The sequence below is a fragment of the Panicum virgatum genome, chromosome 9N (assembly GCF_016808335.1).
Source record: "Panicum virgatum strain AP13 chromosome 9N, P.virgatum_v5, whole genome shotgun sequence".
Lineage (NCBI taxonomy): Eukaryota > Viridiplantae > Streptophyta > Magnoliopsida > Poales > Poaceae > Panicum > Panicum virgatum.
Genome location: NC_053153.1, coordinates 23,220,950 through 23,244,021, shown reverse-complemented (window position 1 = coordinate 23,244,021; position 23,072 = coordinate 23,220,950). Strand labels below are relative to the sequence as shown.

Below are 23,072 nucleotides of genomic sequence, written 5' to 3'. Positions count from 1 at the left end.
TGTCCTACAATTACAGAAAAATAGTAAGGTGTAAGTTCATGAATAACACATGAAGTAGCAACTCATGTTCTTTTTTATGAATACCTACTAACAACCCATGAATATCACATAAACTAACAATTCATTAAAACTACCAATTCATACATTGAGACTAACATGAAAAAATTCATACATATCAACTAACTGATTTTTTCTATGCTTTCTATGTCACATGGTCTCTAGAATCTCAAATCAACTAACTTAGATCGACATCAACAAGCATCAACATAAAAAAACCTTCTCATACCTTAGTTCCTGGAGCCGAGGCGAAATCCGGTCGGTTTCACCGGTTTTCCGCCGAAACCGCACCGAAATCCGCCCGGATTACGGATCCCTTCTGACAGCGCATCCAGGGAACGGAATCCGCTACACCGCGCCCGGATTTCGCCGCCTTTCCGCCGAAATTTCGGTGCGGGGAGGCGAAAATCGCCGGCGGCGGAGGAGACCAGAGAGGAGACCGTGGAGGGGAAAAAAGAAGGCTCGGGCGACCGTGAGGGGTGACGCTGACGACCAGATAAGGTTTACCGTGTTAACGGGTTAACGGGTCCACTCATCGTTAACGGGTCCGAACTCATTTAGTGATTTTAACCAACCAAATCAACTTATATTTGAACGATTTCAAGTGCTACTCGCTCAAAAAAGCACCTAGTTTTTTATCATATTTTTTTTACAATTTTTTTTGAATTTTTGAATTTCGAAACGAAATTCACCGAAAAGTAGCGAAATTTCTCTTCCCGGTAACTAGCGGAAACGGAATTTTTACCGGAATTTCACCGAAATTCCGCCGAAATTGTGAACCTTGATCATGGGCCGGTGGCCATGGATGGATAGGGGGCGCCCGAGTGTGCGTGCCCGGCCCCTCCACGATCATTGGGCGGTCGACGGTTTCCCCGTCACCTCACATGTTCTCGCCCCCCGGCCGCTTCTCCCTTCACCCTACTAGACTAGTAGATTGATGGCTGCCTGTCTGTCTCCTCGTGTCAGCCCTCGACGCTCACCGTCATCGACCGGTAGCGTAGCGAGCAGCTCACCGGCGTCGAGTGGTGGTTAATTGGGGGTTGCTGCATGCGCGGGGCAGGATTAGACGCGAAGCTACCAGCCGGGGATTCTTGGCGCCTTGCGGCGTGCGATGCGATGCCGAGCTCGTCGGCAGTGCGTGGCGAACTGGCAGCAAGGCTCGAGAGCAACTTGTTGTTTACGGGTGGTCGACGGAATCATGAACAGCCCCCCGGCTACACCCCGGTCTGTCGAAGCACGCGGTGAAGTGGAGCCGGCCAGTCAAACCGCAGTCAAATCCGGGGGTGTCAGGGCGTGTCGCGTGTTCTGACCCCGAGGGCCCTTCAGCTAGCCCATCCATCATCGCCGGAGCCTCGGCGGCTCGGCCCTGCGCTGCGCGAACGCTGCTAAGCCGTCGTTTAAAATTGCGGCTCGCCGGAAACCGAGAGCGAAAAAGCTTGGCTTTCCGCAGGTGGTGCCTGGAGTGGAGTATTGTAGGGGCATGTCTGTCTGTCTGTCTGTCTCAGAATTCAGAAAGGAGGCAGGCGCCTTTGTTTTTTGGTGGTGGTGCATCAGACTTCGGAGCACCTGCGACGCGTGAGCCTGGCTGGCGCAACGGAGGGGCCGGGCCATCCGGCCGCTGCTAGGATTTGGCGGGGGCGATCGATCAGAAGAAATTCAGAAGGATATCTCACCTGTTAAAGCGAGCGGAGCTGCTAAAGGCGGGGGGTCCTGCTCCTGCCTTTTGTTTCCGGTGTATCTGATCCTGGTGTGGTTATCTATTTTAATTAGTCCCACTGATTGGATAATTAGATCATGTGATGGGCAAAGCTCTCTCTCTCTCTCTGTTGTTATGAATATGAAATGGCCATGTGATGGAGGATCGATGGATCGTAATAAGGACCGCGCAAAGTTCAGTTCTGCCTTTTCTTTCTGATGATGTGATCAGACTGATTTGGTGCATTTTTGTGTCTCAGAAAGGAAAAACGAAAGGAACTAAGCTGGGTTTGTAGAAGAAATGGAACACTGCTATACTGTACTCCGACTACAAAGACTACAGACATTCTCGCCCGGCAAGGTACGGGTGCGGCCGCATAAACCGAGGCGGGGAAGAGGCTCGGCGTGGGGGTCACCGTGCCCAGGCGGCCGGCGGAGCAGAGCAGGGCCGGGTTGCTTGCTGCCGCCGGCAACGGCAAGCGTGCAGCGCGGCGCTCCGGCCGGCGGAAGCTAGCGTACGGCGGGTCTAACAGGATGGGCTTCGGAGCTGTAAAATTGTCACATGTGCAGAGGTACTAGTAAACAGTAAACTAGCGGGGGATAGATCGAACAGGAGTGGCACTGACAACACGAGCATCACGCATGTATACGGGCACGTACAACACCGGCACGCCACCGATCAGCCCCACTCCGACGGCCGCATGTACTGTGTGGGCGAGAGATGGATAGAATAGATGCCCGCCGCCCCGGTGGCAAGGCAAGGCGGTACGTCCAGGACGGCGCCGCACACACGGGCGCCGGGCCCGGCCGCCCACCGGCCAACGAGCCGCGCGTCCAAAACAGCCGCAGAGGGCGTGCCCCCCGCCGTACCCGTACCGGCCGCGCCTGGGCGTGGCGCGGACTCGAACGGGCGCGACCGGCGGCAGCCGCGCACGGAGCCCCACTCCTCCCGGCCGCCGCGCGGCGCGCGCCCATCCCGCCGTGCCGGGCCGCGGCCGCGCACGCGTGCGGGTCGGCTCGGGTGGCTACGGCTGCCTACTCGTAGCTCGCTCTCTCCAGGCATCCAAGCGGCCAGGCGCCCCTTCTCGTGCTACTCTTTGTCCCAAAATAAATATAATTATAGAATCGAACACGTAAACCAATGCTAGATGTAAATTACTAAATTATTCATTGTTTTTTTAAGAAAAATTTAGACATTGGTTTGTCTTTTGTAAGAGAAGTTTCTGAAGACTTTTGTTTTTTTGGTTGCTAGATCAAAATTGTATTTTTTGTAGAATAAATTTTAAATCATAAAATTATATTTATTTTGGAACGAAGGAGTATGTACTACGGCTACGGCATGGCCAGGGGCGCGCGCGTCCGCCCGCGTGCCGCGCCGGCGCGGCACGCGGATGGGCTCGCACGCGGTGGCGCGCGTTTCGTGTGCGTGGGCGTGCGTGCCGTGTTCGGCCGGCGCCGATGCCGGATGTCCCGTGCTGTCGCGCGCGCGGCGGCTCCTCCAATCCTCCCGCGTGGGGGAATGGCTCGCTCACCAGCGCATGGGTTGGCTATCATGCCGGAGGCGGACGTACAGCATCCATGTTTGCACCGGCCGTTCCAACTTCTCGTGCTCTGTTCATGATGGCGTGGGCTAAGCCCGTTCAGTTTGGGTTTAGAAAGGCAGAAGCAACAGCAAACAGGTAGTCCCGGTTAGGACATGATAGTACTTTTTTGTTAACTTAGACCAATCTCAATAGAAGTTTTAGAGTTATTTTATACCACATCATCAATTTTGCTGACATGACGAGAAGAGAGAACGAGAGAGTTTCACGGGAGGAGAGAGAAGTTTCATCCCATGTAATTGTAGTATGAAACTGTACACTGAGACTGATCTAAAGCTGTCTTCGAAGCTAAGACAAGCAGACAACCAACTCACTGCTTTGAAGTTTGAACATCCATGTATGTGCATGCTTATTGACACCTGTTCATACTAGATTTTTCTTTTGCGAGTTGTAATACAAAATTCAACTATAAAACCTTAACTCGTACTATTTGTACCGCTGAGAATGACAACACAAATGCGTCAGCTTGAGCTTCCAAAGAAAAACTCATCTTAATCTGAACTTGGGCAACTTGGGACTCTGAACGCGTAACCATCAACTGGAACTTCTTACCTGAATTTTATTCCCTTCCCTTGTGTAATTTCGGGGGAAAGTACGAGAGGCCGTGGCACCGAGGCAGTAGCCAAATTTGGGAGTTGGAAACAGTGCACGCGGCGTGCGCACTGTGCGGAGGCTAACAACCATCGGGCAAGAGGGTGCAGGGAACGTGCGAATCGCTTCTGCACTGAAAGCTCTTGGGGACCTTGCGACCATCTGTCTGGCTCAGCCCATTTGCTGCTCTAAGTTTCCGCGCACATGCTGTGCATGATCGTCATCGTGGAATATCTATGTATGCCAATGAGGGTTCGAGAAAACAAAAAACGATGGCGTCTAAACGGAAATGAAAACCTGGCGCTCTGTATTCACTCGCAAGCACATCATTTTTGGTCAGTTTATGAGCGTGCGGACAAGAGAGATGGTTGTCTATTTGGATCCATGCTCGCACATGCCAAACCATAAATGCGGGCCATCAATTGCGCCCCATGGGAAGCGGATAAATCATCAATTCTTGATAGCTAGGTACTGTAGTACTGTCCATAAGCTAACACCATCGTGCATCCTCTATGTTTGAAAATCCATACAATCTTAAAAACTTTCATCCATGCATTACAGTAGTACAGTAGTAATGTTGCATTATTCTAGCATTCTGCCTTGTGCTAGAACTGGGGTCCGAACATCTGATTAAATAAATAAACAAGAGGAAAAAAAAGACACGCACCACTCATCTCAAAACCTTGGAGCAAAACTACACTAGTCAAACACAGCACCTCCACGGAAAGAGAGGCCGGCGCTAATCAGCAGACGAGTCTGCTGCCCTACTACCCCCATGCTTTGCTTTTCCTAAAAACGGCCTAGCTAGCAGCAAAAGATAGATTACCCACACGCCTTTCGCCTGACGCAATTCACACCGGCAAAACAGATAAGGTGAGTCAGCCGTCAATACCACCCGGCCCCCAGCCGGGTCCACTTCACCGGAAAGCTATAGCCAAGCTGGTTAGCCATCCGGCCGGCCGGCCGGCAGCGTCGCTCGCGGGGCCTCTGGCCCTTGGGTGGGCGCCGGAGCGTCTTCCTCTCCTCTCCTTTCTTTTCCTCCATGTGCATGCATTTCTAATTTCTTTCTCCGTTCTTTCTTTCTCCACTCGTACTGCCACCCCGGCCCCCCGGGGCTTTCTCTCTCCTCGCCCCCGCTTTTATATAAGCCGTGGTGGCGCACTCGGCGCCGGGCATCGGCTGCAGCAAGGAGAGGCCACACCCCTAGTAGTGCGCGCTTCTCGCCTGCACTAGCTATAGCCAGCGGCACATTGACGCCGGCCGTGCACCACCTCACCGCGGCCGCAGCGACGGGAGCGTGGAGAGAGAGAGAGAGAGAGAGAGAGAGAGAGAGAGAGAGAGAGAGAGAGAGAGAGAGATACCTACGGGCCGGTATAGCCGCTGCGAGGTAGTGAGGAAGAAAGAGGAAGAAGTGGGAGGTTAGCAGCATAGTAGCCATGACGATGAGGCAGTCGAGGTTCAAGAGGATCTGCGTCTTCTGCGGCAGCAGCCAGGGCAAGAAGCGGAGCTACCATGACGCCGCCATTGAGCTCGGCAACGAGCTGGTAACCCACTCAACCCACCCTGTGTAGCTCACACCGTGCCCCCAGCACTAGCTACCTGCACTTCTTTAGCGGTTCTGTACGTGTCTGCTCTACACGAGACGACGGCCACCTTGGCGTGGTGCTGTGCTACTTAGCTCCCCCTGGTTCAGTCGCCTCCTTTGCAGCCTAGCCTCACCTTCGTTCTCAGGTAGATTAGTCAGTACACGAACATGATCCCTCTGTATACTGCAGTGCACACACACACACACACACACACTTGCACAGGGAACTCGAATGCAGAACTCAGCTGCAGCAGTAGCCACCAGCAAGCTAGCTGAAGTGCGAAGCGGCTGCTGCACGCCTGCACTGCACTTTCGGCGGATCCCTCCTCTTCTTTCCGCTTCCGTCCGTCCGCCGCCTCTGCTCATGATCCGACACAAGGGCACAAAGGCACCCGCGCAGAGATCGGCACGGTCCTCCTCTGCCTCTGGTCTGCGCCGCCGCTCCTCCCTCCATCTCCTCCCAGTTTGGGAGGGAGTACTCCCCCTGCCGTGCCTGCGCCGTCCCCTGGTGCGCGGGCGCGCTCGGCGCTCGCCTCGTGGCGTGGCAGGCACTGGCAGTCGTCGCCCCGCCCCGCCCCGCCCCGCGCCGCGCCGAGCCGGCGGCCCTACCGCATTCACGGCTCCACAATAAATGAGCCACGAGCCACCAGCCGCGGGCAGCGAGGCAGAGCCGAGCAGCCGCCCCGACCCCGAGCGCGCGGTCCCGTCCGGACGGTCGCAGCCGCGGCGTCGGCGCGTCCACGCGACACGACTCACGCATGAAGTTCATTTCTTTTTCTTTTTGCCTATCTACGGGGCTTCCCGAGAAGTTTAACCCACACTGATGGAGATGGACGACGGCGTGTGCAGGTGGCGCGGAGCATCGACCTGGTGTACGGCGGCGGCAGCATCGGGCTCATGGGGCTCGTCTCCCAGGCCGTCTACGACGGCGGCCGCCACGTCATCGGGTAAGCCCTTGCTGTCCTGTTCCTGTCCCTCCGGCGCGCCTGCTGCTCGGCGGCGTGCCGTGCGTGGATGGAGAGAATGTTTTGATCCGCCGCGTGGGCGTGCGTGGCTTGGCCCGTTCCTGTGCTGATCGCTTTCCTTTTTTTTTGTCATGTTGCTGTCCGCGAGCAGGGTCATTCCCAAGACGCTCATGACACCGGAGGTACGTCTTGTCTGCCTGCCTGCCTGCCCTCCCCTCCTCGCCTACCTCCTGTTCCGTTGCATCCTTGCATGTCACAACTGCTTAATCGCCAAATCTGATAGTACCACAAGTTACAAGTACAGTAGTAAAAAGAAAAGAGGAAGAACGCCAAACTGCTAAGCCGCGTACTTACGCACTGCTTGGATTTAACATGTACAACAACCCCTCTGACAAGCGTGCCTCTGGATTTCCACTGTCCACTGAGCTGGCCTGTCAGTGAGGGATAAGGTCTGCCAGCGCCGGCCCCAAACCCATCATCCATCCAAATTCCAAATCATGACCGCGCGCTCACGTTCGGGAGTTTTTTAAGAGTGCCTAGTGCTTCAGGAGCGGCGTAGAAGTGGTTATCAAATGGGGCTTGGGAGTTTGGGCTCCGGGAGCGCCCGTGCGGGAGTCCCGGGGGACACGGCGCTTGGGGCGCAAAACAAATCGGCCGATCGGGAGCCGGTCGTACTGCTTATAGTCCTAGTACGTGCCTTTTGGCACGAATCCCAGATCTTGGCGTGAGGACGTTTACACCAAACAATTACCCATTTGCTTTCCCCCAAAAGTCCTGCCGTGGCATCATCCATCCCCTAAAGCCCTGTTGGTTTGTTTTTGTGCCTAGGGCTCCAACATGTGCCAGCGACCTCGAGTTCCAGCTTCAGGAATGGTGTAACGTGTTTCAAATTCTTTTTTTTTACTAGCTCTGTTCTGGGACACTAGTACAATTTATACCCGTTGGTCCCGTGGGCATTCACTCGAGCACGTCATGTCTGTGCTCCCTGGCCTTGGTGTGGTCCTCTTCCTACTAGTCGCTCAGCTCCTGCTGAAACCTTTTACCGCTCCCAAACGGTCAAGAGGGTCAACTTCTGCTCCATCCGAGCACAATCATACCACGCCATTCCCGTAGAGAGACCAGGCCAGGCCTAGGCATCATTAGCATGGCATGGCAACAAAGATTTCTTTTTCCCCCCCTTTTCGCATGCAGATCACCATGCCCCTTGCGACGCTCGCGGTAAAATCGTATCTGACCAGGAGGTGAAATCGTTTCCTTTTTTTTATAATCTCTGCAGATCAGCGGCGAGACGGTCGGTGAGGTGCGTCCGGTGGCCGACATGCACCAGAGGAAGGCGGAGATGGCGCGGCAGTCCGACGCATTCATCGCCCTGCCCGGTGAGCCACCCACCCGTGCATCCCGAGCTGTCACTCACCCGCGGAGCCAGGGAGGCGGAGAGCATGATGCTGTGCATGCAGCAACGGATTTTAGAATTTTACTGCTGCTGCTACGAGAGTTACGTGTCCGGTAGATCTCACAGTCACGGGGATCAGGCAGGCGGCGACGTGCACAGTTGCGCAGCCACCGCCACCAGTAGTACTAGTACGTGGCTTTGCCAAACAAAGAAACATGCCACCTGCACTCGGGCAGGTTTTGATTTACGTACGCGGCGCAGTGTGTACTGTGTAGGGCATCACCACACCACTCTACTACCACCCCAGCACAGTGCCTCGTGCCACTTCTGGCGCGCACGGTGGCAGGCAGCGCCTCCCACATGCGTGCGTGTCGTGTCTCCAAAGTGAATAGCGCACAGTGGCCTAGCCCAATAATTGGAGCAGGGATACGCTGGCTGTTCTCCGGCCGGGCGTCGTCGTAGACCGCCGGCCGTTCTGTTGCACCGAACCGAACCCGACGCTGAGCCCGTCGATCAATGCAGGAGGGTACGGCACGCTGGAGGAGCTGCTCGAGGTCATCACGTGGGCGCAGCTGGGCATCCACCACAAGCCGGTAATTCCTACGGACTAGGCGCGCAGCTGCAAGCTGCTGCAACTGCTCCTCGATCTTCTGAATGAATTTCCCTCTCGATCCGACTGACGGGTGGGCCGCGCGCGTCTTCTTCTTCTTCTTCCAGGTCGGGCTGCTGAACGTGGACGGCTACTACAACTCGCTGCTGACCTTCATCGACAAGGCCGTGGAGGAGGGGTTCATCAACCCCAGCGCCCGCCGCATCATCGTGCTCGCGCCCACCGCGCAGGAGCTCATGGACAAGCTCGAGGTGCGTGACGACGGACGCACGCACGCGCACGGCCGGGCCGCCGGCCCCTTTTCCTTCTCGCTGATGAGCTCGCAGGCATGCTGACGTGTCGGGTTTCCGCGCAGGAGTACGTGCCGTACCACGACAGGGTGGCGTCCACGCTCAACTGGGAGATGGGCCACCTCGGCTACTGACGTGGCCACGCGTACACAGCCTGCGGCGGCGGCGGCGGCGGAAGCAATCATCTAGAACGGGGCAGGCGATTGGAACCATTGATCGGTGAAGGAAGGAGGAGGAGAAGCTTAGCTTGCCGTCGGATTGGGATTTTAATTTTCTCCCTATTTAACTTGACGCAGATCGGTTTGGAGTGTTCGTTTGTATATGATGGTGGCCTTGTTGTTTGCTTCCACTGGGGTGCAATGCTGTAGCAGCGAAAAGGACTTGACCGGTTCCTCCCCGCGCCGCCCCTGCTGCTGTATGGTCTTGTAGTATTAGCAGCTAGTGCCTGCCTATGTATGTTACTAGTTTCAAGAAGCTGAATTCGATTGACTACAGCAACTCAGCAAGTGTGTTATACAATGCAGTGCAGATCTTTTGGATCGAAACTTTCTCTCTCTTTTTTCGGACCTTTCTCTTATTTTTTCTTTCTTTCTACTAATGGTGCACTGCAACTAGTGTTGTGTTGGGATGCCCTCGGAAATAAAATTGCGTGGCGTTGAGATCTTGCTGCAAACATCAGCTACAGCTAAAACTTGAACTTGCCATGAAGCCTGAAAAACACCTACAGGATTCGATTAGGACAAAACTTAAGGCTTCATGGCGAGAGTAAAAACAAAATAGCTACTTCGGTACTCCCTCTGTTGATAAAACAAAGGATTCGATTAGGACAAAACTTAAGCACTATACATTTTGAGCAGAGGACGTAACTACAGCTGCGCCTGCGCGCCTGTGCTGTAGAGTAGCTTTGTTTGCCCTCTGATGCAGTCTATGCAGAGCGAAATGAAACAAGCCGTTGCGAGTTGCGACTTGTGCATTGGCTGCCAGCTGCAGGCCTGCAGCACCGCGCGGCAGAGCAGTCTAGCAGGAGCAGAGGTGCTTTGTCTGCCATCTATGGGCCGACGGCCCTGGGGGAGCGGTTTCAGTCAGTCATTTCGACGGCGCCGTGTTGCGGCCCGTGAGACGAAGTCTGAAATGGCGCGGTTTTTTTTTCGTTTTTTACAAAAATATATGTTCGTGTTCGAAATTTACATGAATATACTCGGCCGCCCCGCTGCCGGACGGCCGGGACCTGGCCGCCCGGCAGCGGGGCGACCAGCCCTCCAGGCCGCCCGGCAGAGGAGCGCCGGGCCCTGGCCGTCCGCCTGCGGGGCGACCGCCCCCAACCCTATAAGGTGTTGGCTGCCCCTCACCCCCTCATTTGCCTCACTAAAAATCCAGAAAAAAATAAAAAGAGATTAGAAAATTGTAGAAAATGCTAGAAAATTGTAGAGAATATTAGAAAATTGTAGAAAATGCTAGAAAATTGTAGAAAATTATAGAAACTATTTTGTTGAAATAGTATATTAGCAATCAGTTTAATTATTATTATGACTGATTAGTGGTACATTTAGGTGTAGTTACTTGTAGTGATTAGCGTTGATATAGTACATTAGCAATCTAATTAATTAATCTTAAAAATTGCAAGATAATATTAGAAAATTAATAAAATGTTAGAAAATATTATAAATTATTATAAATCGTTAGAAAATCTTAGAAATTATTTAGGAAATATAAGGAACTAATAGAAATATTTAGATGTGTGTGATTGTATTGTATTGTTTTGATCTATGTGGTAGGTATGGCCGGGGTTACTCCTGCGTTGCTGGATCCAACAATAGACTCGGGTCACCGGTCCTTCCTTGCGAAGGTTCAGCACCAAGAACTAAACGTGTTGCGTCCACGTCCACCTGCAGAGTTGGTTCCTGTAGACCCACGATGGGGTGCCCAGGTGATATGTCATATATTTTCTGTTTTTATCCGTTATACATTTCGTTATATAATATATTAACATTTGTGCACTGTATGATGCAGGCTGAGCGAGGCAGGTCTTCTCACTGTGGCTCGTCTTGCTGAGAGTGCTTTGGTGAAGCTAGACAGGTCTCTACTTTCAGCTCTCGTTGACAGATGGAGACCTGAGACACACACGTTCCACCTCCCTTGTGGGGAGATGGCACCGACCCTGCAGGACGTTGCGATGCTGCTTGGTCTTTCTATCACCGGAGACACTGTCGGGCCCCGCGTGGTACCTTCTACGCGGCTGGAGGATCTTGATAAACGTTTTGCAGGTGTTGCCACCACGATTGATCTTGAAGATTTCAATGAGCACCCACAGTCGAAAGGCCCTTCCAAGTCATGGCTCCTACAGTTTCAGATACAATTTCGTACAAAATGATGTGTTGATGTATTTTATGGCTTTGAAATACCTCATGTGTTTCTTATTCTCAATGTTCGTACTTCATTGCAGCCGGATCTGTTGGCAGCCGATGCTGATGAGTACAGCATGACTAGATCACTCGAGGCATACCTGCTGTGGTTGTTTGGGTACATCATGTTCAACAACTCACACGACCACTGTGTGGATAGGGTGCTTCTGCCCTACGCACAGGAGATCGCCGATGCAGATGAGGATGACATACCCTTATATAGTTGGGGTTCAGCAGTTCTTGCATGCACATATCGTGGACTCTGCAAGGCATCACGGCAGAATGATAGGAATGCTGTCCTAACGGGGTGCCCAATTCTGCTACAGCTTTGGTCTTACGAGAGGATTGCTATCGGTCGTCCCATGATTGACCAGTCACCGTACAAGCCGGATATGTACGGTGACACGGAGGACGACAGACCCACCATGGGGACTCTCTGGTACTCTCGACAGGTATGGACCCGATAAAAATTTATATTCTATGCATACTATGGTCATACATTGTTCCCTCAATACCTTTCTTATGGACACATAATTTTTATTTTTTGCAGAAAACATGGGCACATGTACAGACCCGGCGGTCTTATCCTGAGTTTGTTGCCGAATTTGATCGATTGACCCCAGAAGACATTGTGTGGGAGCCATACAGTCCTTCGGCTATAGCCGCACGTGCACCGCTTGGGATATCTTCGGTGTGCACACAGGACCAGGGCCTATGGATGACTACTGCAGCTTTGGTGTACGACGTTGCAGTTGAGGCCCACTGCCCGGATAGAGTCATGAGGCAGTTCGGTCGACGCCAGTCTTTCCCTGTGTCTTCAGCGTTGGATCGTGTTCAGCACCACGATCATAGGTAACAAAAATGTATAAGTCCCCATGTACTAATAACGTGAAACTAATTTCTATTTAACGTGCAGTTTATCAAGGGCTGGACATCCTTTCTTGACAATGTGGGTCACTAAATTACAACCATGGGTGGCTGCGTGGGATGATGCAGGCGAGCAGTGGCTGAGGATACCGGTCCACACATGAGACTTCGTTTCGGGCGTACCTGACCAGGTACGAACCGAAGACTCGTTGCCGTTTGACGTATGTTGACATGCATCCACAGCCGCATGTTGCGACTTCGCAGGATCGCTATGCACGACACAGGGATGAGGCATTACATGGGGCGGTGAGTAAATATTGACGATATTTTCGATCTTTTAAGATTTGTATACTAAGTTTTTTTAGTTGCAGTTCGAGGCCTGTAGATTGCTTGAATTAGATTGCTCACTGAATGTAATGAGGATTCATGGCGGGTCTACGATGAGCATGCCGGCACAACTCGAGGCCTGGACCACTCAACGTGATAGAGCCCGAGGCATCCTTCAGGCCTTTGGTACGCAGACGGAGTATGAGGATTCCTACGGATCGTCGCAAGCGTCGACGTCGGTTCCTTGTGGTCCCGCATGGCAGCAGCCTCCCTTATACCACCGACAGTACGAAGGTATGGTGTGATATTTACCGATCCGTATGTTTATATGCAGTATTTAAATACGACTCCACACAGGGTACGGGTACCGGTTCTCAGCCCTATGGAGGGCCAGGTGCCTCGCAAGGGGCTCCATTTCAAGGAACCCAATTTACCTCTATGCCACCAGCTGGAGGGACTTTAGGTAAATATGTGGTGCATAATTTTATTTGCTTATGTTTTATGGTCGAAGGCTCATACGTTATTATTTATACTCAGGATCACAACAGTTCACCGGAGCGGGGCCGTCTTCGTATCACCCTATGCCGCCACCAGGAGGATATGAAGGAGCTTCTTCCTATCCACCACCACCACCACCTGGAACACAGGGTACGTAGTATAATTTGTACGGAATTGCATTCACCTATTGAATGTTGCTTAATTTTTTTTATCTGTAAGGTGGTCTGAAGACAAAGACGCGGCCTCCTTCGACGACTTTACACGGTTGTTTGCTACGCCTGCCAGGACGATGATTCCAGCTTGCATACACCTGTGACTTTGTTACGCCGTCCTGCCAGAGACGTGAGGCCACCGGACCGTCATAGCTGCCCTACATATCACGTACACGCACAACGTAAGAGAGGTCGGAATGGTAGGGGTGGTTAGTTGTTGGCACTTGTTTCTCTATTGTTATTATGGACTGTTTCGACTGTTCGGATTATGGTTGTTTATGATTGTGATAGTTTACTTGTCATTTGTTTCTATAGATATTATTGATGTGAACTTGTTATGTTTGTGGGTTCCATAATACTCGTGAAATATGGGAAGTTTTTGCGAATTTTTTCCGTGATTTAATGAAGGACAAATTAGGTGCGGGAGGAGTTAGCGGATGAGATCCCGCCGACGATGATGACGACTACCGCATACAGAGTAAACTTCGTGACACGCTCGTATAGCTCAAATTAGGGACCATAGTGTATCTAGCTACGAGTACGAGATCACAGGTTGCCACTGCTCAGCATGACGATCACGGGTTTCCCATATGTCGCATTGTTTGCCCAGACAAACGTGACAAAAGACGACAGCCTAATAGCAGTGCCCTTTCACCATTTCAAAAAGATGTGACAACACGGCAACCACACCAACTCACCTTCAAAGCAGTCTCTCGAGCGAGGACGACGGAACTGTCATTCTACAGCGAAGGTCTGTGGCGTGTAGTGGGGAAGGCGGCATCTAGGCACGATCGACCGAGCGGCAGCGATGCAGTGCTGTGAGTCTGCATGCACAGAGATGCATTGAGTAGTCAGTTCGAGAATTGAATCTAGCCTTTTCAGTGTTCGGTCAGTTAGCCTCTTCACTGTGTTGTCATGTAGGCTTTTTAGGTGCATTTACACTCCACACTCCGGATATCAGACCTTTGTGCGCCTATAAATACTCCGAAGTTTGTGAACTCCCAGCAGCACTCAAACACCAAAGCTCATTGTATACCCAATGTCTGGAGGTGGGTCTAGCGGGAAGAATTACTACGGTTTTGGGAAAGGAAAAGGGGGAAGAAAGGGAGACCCCGTAATAAGGAAGGGGCCTCTTGGACCTGATTCCTTTCCGGAACCAGTGTTTGAGTTTCCGCCGCAGCACAAGAGTAAATTTACCAATGAAACTCCTCTTCGACAATACGATAACCGTAGAAAACCGTGGCCAAAATGCAGACATGGTGAGGACTGCTTAGTGCAGATGTGCACCGACGGGATGGATGGCGGTCGGTGTTTCTTCAAATGCCCACATGCATGGGTAATACTCGGTTGTTTTATTTCTTTATCTTCATTGAGACACCTTACGTGAAATTTATTTTGCAGTCTTCAGATGCTCAAGAAAACTGTGGTTTTACCAGATGGGTCGATCCTGCACCAATTGATTCAGTTCAGGAATTCATCGAGTACCTCCAGATAAAGATCTTTGATCTGGAATGCAAGGTGAACCATTACGAGGAAGTGAGCGAGGGTAGCAAAGACGACGAAGATGATGATACCAGCAATGCTGCCGCTTCACAGGATGAACCATGCACTATTCCTTACTGCAACTGCCCTTGTCACAAGAAGAAGGGCCCTGCCCCTCCGGCACCACCGCCTGCACCACCTGCAATGGGTGGATACTGCGGAGAAGGCTCAACGCAGTTTGCTACGTGGGGTTACGGCTACTAGGACTACCTAGTGCTAGTGACATGTTGCATCGTTGTGTTTGTTGTGTTTTTATTTAAATTACCTAAGGCATGTTAGTTTAGTTCAGAATCTGTTTACCGTAGTTGCAACGGGTTCTGCCATGCCACTGCATGTCTGATGTGTGTTTCATTAACGTTGTATTATGATGTAATTCCTATGGTTTACATTGTGTAATGCAGTTTTTAGTTCTTAATTCTTACCGTTATATTTGATGTGTGGTTCACAGTATTCTAGTCTCCTGAAAAGTTCCGAAAATATTAAAGGCAAGTTCGAAGATTCACTAGATTGCTTGTGCGTGCGTGGCACCTCGTCGCCGTGATCTGTGGCGCCAAGACGTGTTATCTCGGCGCAACATATTACGGCGCTGACCCCAGGGTCTATTTCTGCAAAAATTTACAAAAAAGGCACATATGTGAAATTCTTTCGTGAAAAAAGCTAAATTGCAAAAATTACGGCCGGTCGCCCCGCAGCCGGGCGGCCAGGGCCGCCCGCCCCGCTGCCGGGCGACTGGCCCCAGGGACCTGCGCGCAATTTTCTCCGCGAAATTTTTTTCAAAAATGCCCCTGCCGCCCCGCTGCCGGGCGGCCAGGTCCCGGCCGTCCGGCAGCGGGGCGGCCGGGGTATGTTCCTGTAAATTTCCAAATCGAAAATATATTTTTATAAAAAAAATAAAAATAAAAAAAATAAAAAACCGCCTGAAATGGCTGCAGTGAACTGGACCCGCAGCCCATACAAAAATTACCGATTGTCCTTTCTGGACCAAGCCAAACCAGATTGCAGCCCATAAAAAACGTGGACCTGGACTAGGCCGGCCCGGGTTGAGCGAGCGACGGCCTCGCCCTTTCTGAGTTTCTGGAACCTTCTTCTCTCCTCCTGATCAAATCAGCCCAGCACGAAACGAACCAATCGCGAACCTCGCCTCCCCCTCTCGGCGTCTCTCCGGCAGCTGCGCCGCGGCCTGGATCGCACCCCCCGTCGGAGCCACCATGGTCAGCCCCCTCCTCCTTCCCCTGCCCATCTCGATCTCCTCGCGCGCCGCCCCGTGCACGCGACGGGCTGTAGAGAACTACCCCCAATGTTTTGTTTTCACTCTCGCGCGCGTTCGCCTCGTTGGGTTGAGAGCAGCTGCGATCCGTCGTTTCTTTGTCCGTTGGGGTTAGCGCTGGATTTCGCGTGATTTGAAGCCGTCAGGTTGCGAAGCGGTGCCTGCCCGTTCGAATTTCTGGCGGTCGTCTGGCCCTGATGCGCGCGGGCGCTGTGATCGCGCATTTCGGTACATGTCAGAATAGAAGAATATATGCTATCATGCTGCTTTTCATGCCATGTTTCTAGTCTATAAGGTAATCCATCAAATAGCGATGGAGTGTTTCGGAGTTCTGGATGAGACAATGGTCGGAAACATGCTTTAGGTTACCGCTCAGCTGACTCTAGGTAGCTGGGGAACATAAGGGCTGATGCATTCACCATCTAAACAGGCTAAAATTTCACATGAAAAGCTTGGGAAAATTTATCAGAAATTAAACACCCGAATGACATATAAGCCACCAGCTGTTTCAGGGTGTGGGTCTTCTAGGGCCTGCCTTGTCTCATGGTTTAGTTTTAGGTTCTGAAAGGTCATGGCAACAATAAATAGTTTCTGAGCCAAGCTCGGTGTCTCCACATAATGCTGGGTAGATTCAGAGTTGTACCTCCCCGAAAGAAGATGCATACATAAACGCATGATATACACATTTATATTTTGCTGTTCATTTACATGTTTTTTCTTTTCATTTTCAGGCTGGGAAGCTTATTGCAAATCTGATTGTCATGGGCTCTGCGGTAATAGGAAGAGCTATGCTTCAGGCATATCGTAAAGCGCTTGATAGTAAGTTCTGCTGCCATGAGCTTCTTTCTGACCCACATATAATCTCTGTCAGTTCCTGTTTTTTTGCTAGATAAAAGCGTAGGGGTGTAGTTGGTGCCTACCAGTTTTGGCATTTAAATGGTATATTGATTGTCGGAGAAACAAATGACAATTTTTTTTTATGAATCAGGTTTCATAACAAATGAATGGCAGATAAAGTTATTGTTTTAACTTACAGTAATCCTTTTGGTTTTATTCTTGTCCAATATTTTTGGTCCAATGAAGATAAGACAGATCTCTGTTTATCTTAACTTGCAGCCATTTCTATACCATGGTTTTGTTCATAAGTAGGTCTTTGACCCTTATAAGAGATGCCTGATTTCTACTGATATGACAAAGATGATTGTGCTTTAGCTTGTAGCCTGAAGTAACCTATGTCTACCAAACCAAACACTTTTTTCTCTAATGCGCAGGATAGCTGCGCATCAATATATTAAGAAGAGAAGGGGAAAAGATCCCCAAAATGTTACAGATATAAAGGGCCTGCAACCCACCCTAAAACAAGTTTAAGAGACTCTTACAAAAAAGGCATTCATGACCAGAAACACTGGACCAGAACCCCTAAGTAGCTGTAGGTGCTATGGCGAGGAGGTGAGAAACTCCTCGAGCCCCTGCAAAAGACCATTGCTGCATTTCTTCCTTGATAACCCTAATAACACTGGACGAATTAGGGGTGATTCCATCAAAGACACAGCAATTATGATGATTCCATAAGGACCAAGAGCCAAGAGTGATGATGGAGTTCACCCCTTTTTGCACTTGACCACCAATCCTCGAAGAACTTTCCCCCAGCTTGTGGTGCAAGTATCTGCAAGCCAAGGTCATGTAGCACAGCAAACCAAACTTGTCAGCTGAAAGCACAAGAGACCAGCAGGTGGTCAATTGTTTCATCTGTTTGATCACAAAAGTGGGCAAGCTGCTGGCTGGGTGACAAAGTCCTTTTCTTGCAAGTCTGTCAGTTGTCCAACATTTCTTATGTGCCACTGTCCACATGAAGAATTAGCATTTACCAGGGGCCCAGCTTCGCCAAATTCTTTCCCAAGGGCTAAAATGGATGGCCCCAGTGAAAAGTGCCTGATAAGCTGATTTTGTAGAGAAGGAAACCCGAGGTGGAGAACTGCCATATGTGTGTGTCTTCTACTGCTGGCTGCAGCTCAAAGTTCTCAAGAAGATTTTAGAGTTGTAGATACTCAAATATGACATCCGCAGTGAGAACACCTTTTAGGTCTGAAATTCACCTCCTATTGTTAAGAGCATCAACAATTGTCCTTCCCCTACCTCTGGCAATTACAATACCAAACAAGTTTGGTAGAATATGTTCCAAACTCTGCCCAGCCATCCATCTGTCAGTCCAAAAGAGGGTGTTCTTGCCATTCCCAACTACTGTAACCACTGCAGCAGCAAAGAAAGCCTTGACCTGAGGTTGACCTTTGACTGAAAGGAAGGCCCAAGCTTTTCCTGGTTCAGTCTTTTGTAACCAGAGCCATCTCATCCTCAGAGCCCAGCCTAAAAACTGAAAATGGGAGATGCCCAATCCCCCCAGAAAGCATGGTCTAGTGACCTTAGGCCATGCAATTAGACAGTGACATCCCATCACATCTCTTCTTCCTCTCCAAAGAAAACCCCTTCTTATCTTATCAATGGCAACCCAAACACATTTGAACTTGCAACACTTATGCTGGCTGTGCTCAGTGCCCTAGATGTAGTGATACACTGTGGCTTGCCTTGGTATGGAACTTGTGTACACTTGCGTTTTTAGCAATCTGGTAAGGGATCTGAACTATATCTATCCAATGGAAAAGGAACTGTCACGGCGACTTTGTTTAATCGACATAAAAGAAACCATGCACAGTATCCTATGGATTCTGGTTTATGGTGATAGATGAGGTTAGCCAACATATATCCTTAACAATTTTATTATTTACAGAATTTTCATAGAAGCATAGGGTAGTGTTTAAAAACAACCCTTGAATTTCTCTAGGTGCCTCGTAAGAACGTACAGAATCGAGAACCTGATTTAGGAAACTATACATTCCTTTGTTGTCTACTGAATGCTCTCTGAACAGATGTTCCTTAAGTTCACTGGATTATAATATGTAGACAATTCTTTCACTGACTCAGGTGATTTGGAAGGGGGGAAAGACATAAAAGATCTTTTATAAGGACTTGTAATTATCTGGCTCATAGTGAGTAGTGAATAAAACCACATAGGCTTCCCGTAGCGACGAGAGGGGGTTGGGGGGCTGTTATCAGGTGTAACACTATCTGGGTCTTCAAACATGCAGATTGTTCTATGATTGCTGCCTGCTACACATCATTCACTAAATTTTATCCGTCTAGTAATCCAATGGACCACAAAATTTGCAATCTTTCATTTAGGCTTGTACATGAAGACTCAACATAAGGTAGCTAGTGGCACCGTACTCATTTATTAGCTATATTGACTCATGGACATGATAACAGCACTGAAAGGTGCCTTCAGCATCATCTTAGCATCACCATCACACCAATGTTTTCCTTCCACAGCGAGTCTTTATTGAATGGATGTTACCTTCCGGACAAATATTTTGCTATTCGCTGAATTGTTATTCCAGAAAAGAGTGAGATTTAACTATGCATCTCCTTGTTTTTTGCTTTCTCCTATATTATGTCAGATGCAAATAAGACTGGTGTGGCCCATGAGGCAATAAATAATATTCGTAGAGCCAGTAAAACAATGACCGAGCAGGAAGCGAGGCAGATACTGGGTGTATCAGAGAATTCAACCTGGGAAGAGATTGTACAGGTCTGCTACTTCGCTTATCTTCCACTTTCCTCTCATGCAGACTTGCTATTATTCGCACGCGCATCTCTGATTGCAATCTGCTAACAACGACATCTGCTATGTAGCGGTACGATAACTTATTTGAAAAAAACGCCAAAGCTGGGAGTTTTTACCTCCAATCGAAGGTTCACCGAGCCAAGGAGTGCCTAGAAACTGTGTATCAAAAGAACAAGCAAGATGAACCTCCTACTTGAGACCCCGCTCAAGTCCAGTTGAGATTCTTTTTCCCCTCATAAGAAAAATGTACATAACAGCAAAGGTCGCTGCTGTTGTATCACTAGTGTGCAGCGTGGAACCAATAAGGCTGATCCGTTAAGCGCAGCTGCTGCGAACCTGTACAAGACTGATCTGTTAAGGGCTTAAGGGACACTGGCGCACCTGTTACTCTTGTTCTTTTGAGCTGATGATTCCACGAGACCATATGTATTCCTGTGCTTTGACTTTCCGAAGCCCTGATGCCATCTTATTGATTTATCTGAACAAATTTCCCTTATCTTGACATGCGGAGACATATTGCGAGGAAGGTTGGAGTCTTCGCTTTGGAAATATTCCCTGTGCTTTAGCATTGGCCGACGTCGCAGTCTTGCCCTGTTTGGATACATGAGATAATGATATAATTTTTAGCTCACTTTTTAGCTCTAGACTAGAAACCTGGCGACCTCCGGTGAGCTGAGCCAATGTTACATGGTGGGAAAACAGTAAGCTTGGTAGTACCATTTCACTTTTTGATATGATTTGAGACTCTTTTTGAACAAAGCTATACAGATTTAAGATATTTGTGGTAATATTAGTACATGATACTTTGAAAGGTTATCATTCGTGTCCATAGAAGAGGAAGGAAAGCATATAAGAGGTAGTAAGCAAGGTGCCAAAAAAAAACTATATTCAACTAAAGATGTTGGTTGTAGATTATGACCGTAGCCGTAAACGGTTGAAGAAAGAGAGTTGCTAGTTGTTGCCTGCAAAAGTTCAGATCCCATGTGCTGCCGTAGGTTTGAGCTGTCCGGCATGATCTATAGTTATCTTTAAATTTTGAATTGCAATTGCTCCTGGAGAGACATAATAACAATGAAAAAGGTTAAAGATTTAGATGCATTGTTCAATTCGCAGTTGCTTTGAACAAACTTAAATGAGTAATATATGATATTCCATAAATATCAATTTGTAAGTGTAATTTATTGCTCCAAATGATGCTAATATAGCAGGTGTCACTCAATTTGTATATCAGGGCAGCATCTGGTACATCCACATTCATGTTTTTTTCAGAACAATATGTTAATGGTACAAAATAAATGAGACGTGGTCATGATAACGAGGCGGTTGCCGGTCAGCACAACGATGTGAAGCAGATGGCGAATACGTACATGATAACGGGGTTGGCGTCGCCGACCGTCTGCGATGAAGACGGCGGGGTTGGCTTGGCTGGTGGCTGCGTCATCATCTGAGCGATGAACAGCACTATAGCAGGATAGTCTAGGCCCTCGTATTGCCCTTTGTATATCATATCGAGAGGTCTCCTTGCAGATTAGATTGAGCTTTCCTATGGGCGAAGGAGACGATGGGAAGCGGTGCTAGAGCAATGGTTTTGAGTGCCTCAAACTAGGTACAAGCTGTGTACTCACTCCTTATCTAAACACACATACTTTCTAACTAATCAGAAACTACTCTAACTAATTAGAAACTACAACCTATACACACGTAGTGACGGGTCATCTCATTATGGTTCATAGGCGCTTGAGGCTCACTCCTTATCTAAACACACATACTTCCTAACTAATCAGAAACTACTCTCTAATTAATTAGAAACTACAACCTATACACACACAGTGATGGGTCATCCCATTATGGTTCATAGGCGCTTGAGGCTCTTTTGCTTGAAGAAATCCCGAAAAACCAGGCAGGTGCGACACCAGCGGAACCCCCACCGGGGTTCGAACGCTGGCGGGTGGCCTCCCCACCGGAGGACCGAACCACCGAGCCACGAGCTCGTTCGCGCTAGAGCAAAAGATTTGCGGAAGGACTGTGCTGGAAAAGAATCTCTGATCGACCAACGGAAGATATTTAGATTGTGTTCCGGCCGGCCGTCGACGTGGATCGCGGTCGATTTTGGCCCGTTCGCAGGATGAACTTTCTAGAGATGCAGAAGGGGAAGCTCGAGTTGCCTTGCTGGAGTTCTGCGTGCATTCAGGAAGCTTCTTTTCTAGAACACTGGTGCGTTAAGAAAAAGCTTCAGCAAACTAATCATAAGCTAGCTTTTTGCACCGTTCGTTCAGAATCGAATGGACCATATTTATTGTAGATGTGGCGCTGTGTGCGCTCGATTTGCACCAAGTGCCAGGTCAGATTTCGTCTTATAGAGATTAATCCTTATGGATCCAAACAAGTGGACTAATTTTGGGGGATTAATTTTGGGATAAAGTAAATTAGCTCCCCTTCTAAGAAATCCTTAGCCCCTCATGGGATGCTAACGGGTTAATTTATGTGAGCCTCATAAAAAAGGTGAGTCTATGGATCCATCTAGATGTGGGAATAGAAGAGCGAGTGGGTATTACCGTATTAGCCTATGGATCCAAACAACTCATCGGACGATTGGCGGCGATTTGGTTGGGAAAAGGATAGGCACGCATGCAAAAGAGCGGAGCGCAGTAGCATCAAGATCGACGCGGGAAGGAGGGGAGCGGGCGCGGGAGGGACGCGTTGGTGAGCGGGTGGTGGTAGCCAAATATGCTGAGGGGCTGGTGGAGGATAGCGAGTGTGGATAGATGAAGAGATCGATGCCCTATCTATTTATGGATGTGGATTTTTCGCGAATGTTTTTTATTTTTAGCAAACATATGTTAGATACAGAGTCTCTTGGAGATGTTCTAATGACAATATTAAAAAAAACAATTCTATTTGTCAACCTCCACTATCCCGTCCGGGCCGTCCCCATGATTGGTAGGGGGCGTCCGGTTCAGCGGTCAACCTCCACTATCCCGTCCGGGCCGTCCCCATGATTGGTAGGGGGCATCCGGTTCAGCGAGTGCCTATTATCCATTTGTGCACCTCAGCTAGTTTCAATAGCATTAAATATGATACCATATAAGCAAAAAGTTAAGTTGGTAGGAGAGTTAACGAGAAGAGAAGAAAAAATATGAAGAAACCGTATCTCATATAAGAAACCATGTCTAAACAAAAACTAAGATAAAAAAAAAGAGGATTGGATGGAGAAAAGAGAGAAGTGATATGATTGGATAGCAATTTATTTTTTAAGAAATCAACCATTGAGATGTAGTTTCTATATATAGTATCTACACGTGACATAGCAAATATAAAAACTACTAGCAGTTAGGCCTCCTCCAATGGCCGACGACATCGCTTGTGGAAATAATATTTAAATCGATGAACAGTAGAAAACAGGTCGCTAGCGGTGGGTTAGTCGTTGGTCTGGAACAGATTCCAAAATTTCTTCCCTCACTGCACTCTTACCAAGGTACCTGCATGCCTGT

The 23,072-nt window shown here is 49.4% G+C and overlaps 2 protein-coding genes across 2 annotated transcripts; both read left to right on the top strand.

The window, feature by feature from the left end:
• The first annotated feature begins 5,380 nt into the window (after positions 1-5,380).
• LOC120691574 (probable cytokinin riboside 5'-monophosphate phosphoribohydrolase LOGL10) lies at positions 5,381-9,332 on the top strand. Its single transcript, XM_039974671.1, has 7 exons — positions 5,381-5,488; positions 6,379-6,476; positions 6,646-6,676; positions 7,771-7,870; positions 8,410-8,480; positions 8,605-8,748; positions 8,853-9,332. Exons 1-7 carry the CDS (start codon positions 5,381-5,383, stop codon positions 8,919-8,921), a joined length of 621 nt encoding a protein of 206 aa, XP_039830605.1. The 3' UTR covers positions 8,922-9,332.
• A 6,357-nt stretch (positions 9,333-15,689) lies between these two features.
• Positions 15,690-20,077, top strand: LOC120691197 (mitochondrial import inner membrane translocase subunit PAM16 like 2-like). The gene is made up of 4 exons (XM_039974213.1): positions 15,690-15,846; positions 16,634-16,721; positions 19,415-19,545; positions 19,650-20,077. Exons 1-4 carry the CDS (start codon positions 15,844-15,846, stop codon positions 19,776-19,778), a joined length of 351 nt encoding a protein of 116 aa, XP_039830147.1. The 5' UTR covers positions 15,690-15,843; the 3' UTR covers positions 19,779-20,077.
• The last annotated feature ends 2,995 nt before the right edge of the window (positions 20,078-23,072 follow it).